This window comes from Herpailurus yagouaroundi, unplaced genomic scaffold, assembly GCF_014898765.1.
Source record: "Herpailurus yagouaroundi ecotype Mexico unplaced genomic scaffold, PumYag 151476, whole genome shotgun sequence".
Lineage (NCBI taxonomy): Eukaryota > Metazoa > Chordata > Mammalia > Carnivora > Felidae > Herpailurus > Herpailurus yagouaroundi.
Genome location: NW_024422802.1, coordinates 152 through 6,950, shown reverse-complemented (window position 1 = coordinate 6,950; position 6,799 = coordinate 152). Strand labels below are relative to the sequence as shown.

The 6,799-nt window shown below is 63.3% G+C and overlaps 1 protein-coding gene across 1 annotated transcript; it reads right to left on the bottom strand.

Moving 5' to 3' along the window:
• Positions 1–279: 279 nt before the first annotated feature.
• Positions 280–6,202, bottom strand: LOC121026678 (interleukin-2 receptor subunit beta-like; the record flags this gene model as incomplete). The annotated part of the gene is made up of 4 exons (XM_040469476.1): positions 280–2,066; positions 4,304–4,388; positions 5,677–5,797; positions 5,999–6,202. Coding segments are annotated over 4 exons (1,145 nt in total), but the record flags the coding sequence as incomplete, so codon positions are not given.
• Positions 6,203–6,799: the final 597 nt, after the last annotated feature.

Genomic DNA, 6,799 nt, shown 5'->3' with positions numbered 1-6,799 from the left:
GGGATGAGCCTCTTGCTGGAATGGGCGTGCTGGAGCCTAGCGGGCATGGGGCTTTGCCTCTCTGAGTCTTGACCTCACACGGGTCAAGGCGCCGGGGGTGCTCTGTGCGGTGGATGACGCCCCCTATGTGAAGGCAGCCGGGCACTGGGAGTCCGAGCAAGACGGTTGCAGACGGTTCATTATCTCATCCGGGGGATACGGTGGGGTGCCAGGTACCCCGTGTCAAGTGCGGTGAACGGAGTTGCGCTTCCGGAGGCGGTGTGCCAGCCCCGGAGCCACGCAAGAGGTCCCTCCAGTAGAGGGTGGAGTGGCAGGGGCCCAGATCTGGGCTCCCTGGGACAGCATCGGAACCTGCCACTGACAGGAGGTTCACTTTCCAGCAGCATGCCTTAGGAGTCTGTGAAACCTCCATGGAAACATCCAGCCAGTGTCCCCTCCTCTCCCCCCCCCCCCCCCCCCGGGGGATTTGTGTCCATACTGTGGTAAGGACACAGCAGCGAAGCATGCTGAGGTCAGGAGAGATCCCAAGGGCGGAGTGACAGAGCCGCTGGGTCTAGCCATCCCGTGACCCCGAGAACTGTCCCTCCAGCACTGAATCGTGAAGCCTGGGCACATGAATGGAAGCAGTGTTTCCTTCCAAGGGAAGCGGACCTGACACTTGAGGGATAAGGGGGGTTTGTCCCCTAGATGAAGGAGGCACTGAAGGCACCGGGTGCCAAGCATGTGCCAAGGTGTGGGGGCAGGAGGGAGCTTCTGGTGGCTCAGTAGGAAGGTTCCAGAAGGGAATGTCCCAACACGATGCTGGAGGAGCAGGGGCCGGGCCAAGAAGTGAAGCGGAGGGCAGTGAGGAGGCATGGCAGGGATTTAACCGGGGGAGGCAGCTTAACCATATTTACGTTCTGGAAAGAGTGTTCTCATTGTTCTCATTGTCCTGCGGGGGAGAGGGGGAGGGGGGGAGATGGGGCAGGAAGCCTGCGGAGAAGACCCCTGGAGAGCCCCGAGAACGCTCCCCCAAGAGTGCTTGCAGGGCTGAAGAGGAGGGATGCTTCAGGGACCAAAGCCATGGGGCTCCGTGACTGACGAGGGAGTGGGGGAGTCACGGTGCCCCCACCCCCCCCACTCTGCACTTGGGTCACAGGACCAGGAAGCAGCAACTGAGGTCTTTGGAAGTAAACGGCCAAGTGTGCTAGGTTGGGCGGGGGCCCTCTGGGCAGAGATGTCCGGGGCACGGCTAGAAACCGGGTGACTCAGCAGTGGACAAACCTTGAGGACAGCGAGCCCTCAACTGGGCCTGGCACCACAGTGGGCAGTGACCCACCGGGTCGTTGCGTCTACCCCGAGCGAGCTGGGTCCTGATCCTGCAGCTCCTGGAGGGACAGGTAGGCATCGGTGTTCAGGGTCAGGCAGGAGGCAGGGGCTCTGAGCTGGCCTTGCCCAGGAGGGCTGGCCCAGGGGAAGCTGACCCTGACCCCCTCCCCAGGGCCAGGGCCCGGGCCCGGGACCTCCTCTCTTGCTCCTTCCACGGAGCCCTCCAGGGGTGGCTGGATGTCCACCGGCTCAGGTGCCCCTGGCGGGGGAGACATCGGGGGCCGGGGGGCCCAGTCTCTGGGAGCTCCCTCCTGCAGGGAGGGGGCCAGCTTCTTGTCATGAGCTCCAGTGCCCCCCGGGGCCGTGTTTGGGGGGCCCGGGCCGCCGAGGAGGAAGGTGCAGTAGGCGTCTTCCTCCCCGGGCGGAGGCAGCAGGGGTGGCCGGAGAGACCCCGCAGGCGCCCCGGGCCCGGCCTCATCGGGCTCTTCCGTGCAGGGGTCATAGGTGAAGTACACCTGGCAGGCCTCGATCTCCAGAGCGTCCGGGAGGTGGAAGAAGAAATAGCCCTGATTGGTGAAGCAGCTGGTCAGCGAGTGGCCGCTGGTCTCGGCTGGGGACGAGGAGGGCACCTTCTCCTGCTGTAGCAGGAGCAACTGTGTGGCCTTGGCGTCCCTGTCCAGCACCTCCAGCGGGGAGATCTCGGGTGCCGGCGTGTCGGGGCTGAAGGACGACGAGGGGAAGGGAGAGGAGAGCCACTTCTGCCAGGAGAAAGAGCAGCGGGGAGGTGAGTGGGACGCCTCCTCCAGACTCTCAGCCACAACTCCTCTGACTACCGGCTACGCAGGGCGGCCACCTCCAGGAAGGCCTCCCTGACTGCCCGCCCGCCAACTGGCTTGGGGAACGCTCTGGGTCAGCCCAGGGAGTGTGCTTGCTGTAGGCGCCCCGGGGGATGCGTTGTCTCCGCGTGCGCGACTGTCTCTGGGGCACCTGCTGTGAAGCCTGGCGCTGCTCTAGGCACCGGGCACAGGGTAAAATCCTCTGTGTGTCTGGCGGGGGCTGGCACCGGTGTGAGAATCAACCAACCCGTGTTGGAAGCGGAAAGGGCCCTGGAGCACATCTCGTTCACTTCACAGATGTACGGAGAGGGGACGTGCCCCACACAGCCAGTGGCCCCGGGCGCCGTGGAAAAAAAAAACTCTCTGGCGGGGACCTGATGGCCCCGCAATTCTCTCCCTCCCAGTGCCGTGGAGCCGCCACCTCCCGCGCCCTCCATCCACGGAGAGAAGAAAGTGCCCGCCTGAGCCCTTCCCACTTGGCTCTGGGATCCGGAGGGCCCTGGCAAGAGCAGGGAGAACCACGTTCCAGTCCGGGCCCCGGCCCCCTCGCTCACTGTGCGACCCCGGGGGCGGGTCACTGCACCTCTCTGAGCCTCAATTCCACAACAGTGAGCCCCCTCTTTCCCAACTTCCCAGAAGAAGCCGAGGCCAGTCCCGTGACCAGCGCCCGTGTGCCAGGGCCTGGCCGGCCCCCCTCAGAGGTGTGTGTGGTCAGCCACTTCCTGGGCCCAGGGCCTCCGTCCACAGTGCCCTGAAGCGGGGGGGTGGGGGGGGGGAGGGCGCAAGGAGAAGCTTCTCTCCCCCTCTCGCACGCTCACACACTGGCACGCACACTCCCAGATCCCGTGGACAGGGCAGCGGGCCTTGTGGCCCTGTGGCCGGAGGTCCTGGGGTAGAGAGAGAGGAGCGGGCCTCCCACCCCGACACAGAGGAGAGGATGGGGTCCCTCTTGGCCAGCCCCAACCCCCGAGCACATCGTGCCTCCCCAGGGCCTCCTTGGGATACCCTCCCCCTCCACACCCGAGGGCGGGGGGCAGGCACCTAGGCCTGGGGATGCCCTCGTGGGAAGATGGGGTGGTTTGCACCCCTCCGGGAAGGAACTCACTCCCACCCGGAAGGTCCTAGTCCCTTGGAACCTAGATAGTCAGCCAAGGCTTGCATGAATGCCTCTGTTGACGGGGAGCTCACGACCCTTAGGGCTTTAGGAAGAATTTTAAGGAGATGCATTGCTGCACATCAAGAGAACCGTAGGCTAGCGATCCCCAGTCTTGGGAGTTTTCCAAAGAATTCCAGAAGGGGCCCTGATCCCCGGTAACAGAGAACTCCGGCTCTTGATAGCTCGGGCCCAGCATGGCTTCCCGGCCCCTCGGGGCTCCTCCGGATCTCCTTCCACCCCCCCCCCCCCCCCCCCCCCCCCCCCCCGAATCTAGAGAGCCTGGGGAGGGGAGGGTGACAGAAGCAGCCCACCGCATCCCCCACCTCCCTTGACACTTCCTTCCTGAAGCAAGTGTGGGCTCGGGGAGGGGAGGCGACTGAGGTTGAAATGGGGTTCAGAGTGTTACTACTCTCGGGGGCCCACGCTTTAACCGTGAATCTGTGTCTCAAGTGACGAGGTGTGGCTGGAGGACTTGTTAGCACCGGGGACGAGGCAGGGAGCCTGCTCGGGGCTTTGCTCAGGGTCAGTGGAAGCCCTGCGCCCACGAAGAAGGTCTGCGCAAGTGGTGGGGTTGCGAGAATTTGTACCTGGCGAGCCCCACTCGGTGGACAGACTGGGGACAGTAACTCCCGCTAGGGCCCCTCGAGCACTTACTGTGTCCCAGGCAGTGGGTCCATACGCCTGGTAACACTATTTCCCTCCCCTTTTTACAGGCGAGGAAACGGAGCACAGAGAAGTTCTCTAACTTACCAAACATCACACAGCCAACAAGGGGCGGAGCCGGGATTAGAACCCAGTCAGTCTGGCTCGGACGGGAGGTGCCATTCAGCCTGAGAAGGCTGGTGCCAGAGCTGGGGAAAGGGGCCCACCCCCACCCCGGAGGCTATTCCCTTCCTTATTTTGTCTCCTTTCGCAAAGCGCAAACCCACTCACACCTCTGCCCGCTCTCTGGCCAACCCAAGCCGGCCGTGCCTGCTTCTGGCCTCCACCTCCAGAGTCCTACCTGGAAATCTCCTCCATGCACTGACTTCAGCTGGGAGAAGAATTCTGAGGGATCTGGGATGTGACATTTCAGAACCTTCTTCAGCCTGAACAGGAGAGAGGGAGGGAGGGAAGGTGGATGAGAAGGGAAGGGGGCCATGGTGTCCGGCCAGCCCCCCCCCCGGCCCTGAAGGCAGGGTACCGAACCCCTCCACATTCATTCATTTGATCAGTATCAAGGGAATGCCCAGTAAGGGAGGGGACACAAGAATGACAAACAGAGAAGGCCCCCGATCTTAAGAAGAGACAGACACGAACCAAGTGTGCGACATTATCATGCGTTCTATGCAAACAAAAAGCGGCAGACTGTGAAAGAGGAAATGTAGGGCTGGTGGGGGTGTGGGGGGTGGGGGGCACGTGAGCCAGACCGGTCAGGGACCACACACAGCCAGGCGTCTGGAGTAGAGTGAACCAGGAGGAAGGAGGCAGGAGAGAGGCCAGATCGTGGGTCTCCTAGTCCAGGCTGTCATGGATGGTGGTTCAGGTTGTGCACTGCCCAAGGGCACCCGGTTCTAGGAGGGTAGTGAGTGGGGGCCGACTTCCAGCCCGTGCTCGGCCTGCCAAGCAGAATGCCCCAGTATCTGTAGGCACCTGCTTCAAAATGTAGTCAGAGCCCCAAGGCCCCAGAAAGCCTGTCTGCCCCGCGGATGTCGGGTCAGCCCTCTCCTCCACCCCCTTCACGTAGGGTCTCTGCGCACCCGGTTTCTTCTGTTTGGGATGCGCTCCCCAACCCCCTCCACCCTGCCTGCTTAGCTCTTCCTTCAGATTTCAAGGGACCCATCACTTCCTTGGAGAAGCTTCTGCCAGCCACCCCTCAGCCAAGGTTCCTCTCCCTGATGTCTATTTCCAATACATCGAACATCTTCCTTTGCCATCCTCCTCGTGGCGTGTCATTGTACTCGTGTGTGATTAATAAACGTCTGCCTTCTCCCAGGGGTCTGTGGGCTCCAGATTGCATGCGTGTGGCCTCCCCTGCATTCCCAGCACTCCGCCCCAGGCCTGGCACTGAGCTGGGGCTCAAGAAACAAAGAAATACACCAACGCGTGCCCGGACCTAGAGAGACCCGTGAGGACACACGCGCAGACAGCCGGCATGTGCACACACACACACACACACTCAGCTCCTGAGAGTAACGCTCGGGGCAGGGTTGCCATGGGGCTCTCCTTCCTCGGACCCCCTGAGGCCGGTTCCACAGGGTTCCATCTTTGGGGGTGGGTGGCAGGGCAAAGCCAGGTGTTAGGCAGGGGGGACTCTCGGGAGGGCAGAGGGAGCACCAGCGTGTCGGTGCGTGTGTCAGAGGAGAGCACGAAGGAGCAGGAAGGGAGGGCGCTTACCATGGCCCGATGTACCGGCAGTTGGCCAGCAAGTAGACCGAGATGATGAAGCCAAAGACACTGCTGATGCCCATGATGATGCGGCCCAGCCAAGGAAAGGGCACAGCCTCCTTCCCTGGGGCTGCCCGGGGGTGGGAGAAGCAGCGAGAGGGGTTAGAGAAGGGCCCCCATCGCCCAGGTCCCTCCAGCATCCCCCTGCCGCTGCTGGGGCCGAGCCCTGGACCCCGTCCTCAGGCCTCCCCCCGCCAGCTGCCCTCGGACCACACCCTAGCCAGCCCCTCTCCTGCCTGAGCTCTGTGCCACCCCTTCTGCCCACTGGCACCTGCGGGCCTCGTCCTGAAGGCCAGGGGCTGGCTCCAGGGGCTCCAAGCCTCGTTTTTGCCCAGCTGGGGCCTGACCCGCACTTGAAGTTCATACTGGGTGTCTGGAGTGAGGGTCTCCAGGCAAATCCATTGCTGGTTCTGCGCGAGGGTCAGCAGGGAGGCCTCCTGGGGCAGAGACAGGCAGGGGTGGGGGCTGTCAGAGCAGAGGGGTCCCCACAGCCCTCCTCACCTCCCACGGCAGGGCTGCCTGGGAGGCTGAGCAAGGAGCTCCTTCCTTCCTCGCCTCCAGCCTCCATGCCCCCTCACCCAGTCCTACCAGAAGGCTCCCCGACTCCCCAGTGCTGAGGCCCCAACCCCAAGCTCATCCCGAACCCCTCCCTCTCACTCAGCCTCCACACACAAAGCCTGCCGCCCATCAGCTCGTTCCCCCTGCGGAACCTATTCTGGACCCTTCCCCGTCTCTCCTCTCCTTCCCCCATCTCAGGCAGGGGCTGGTCTCCCCGCTCCCACCCAAACTCTGCTGCAGTCTATTTTCCACGCACCCAGAAAGAGGATTTTCCCAGGGACCCCGCCCACCTCTGGATCCCTTGTTGCTCCTCCCCGCTCCCCCCCCCCCCCCCCCCCGCCCTCCGCCAGCCCTCAGACACACAGGGTCTTGTCTTTGCGGTGTCTCTTTCCTCTGCTTGGAAAGCCCTCCCCAAACCTTTGCGGGGTCTGCTCCTCCTTGGCCCTCGGATCCCACAAGCAGCCTTCTGTGGGCACCTGACCTGAGGGCCTGCTCTAGGCCCTCTCAAATGATG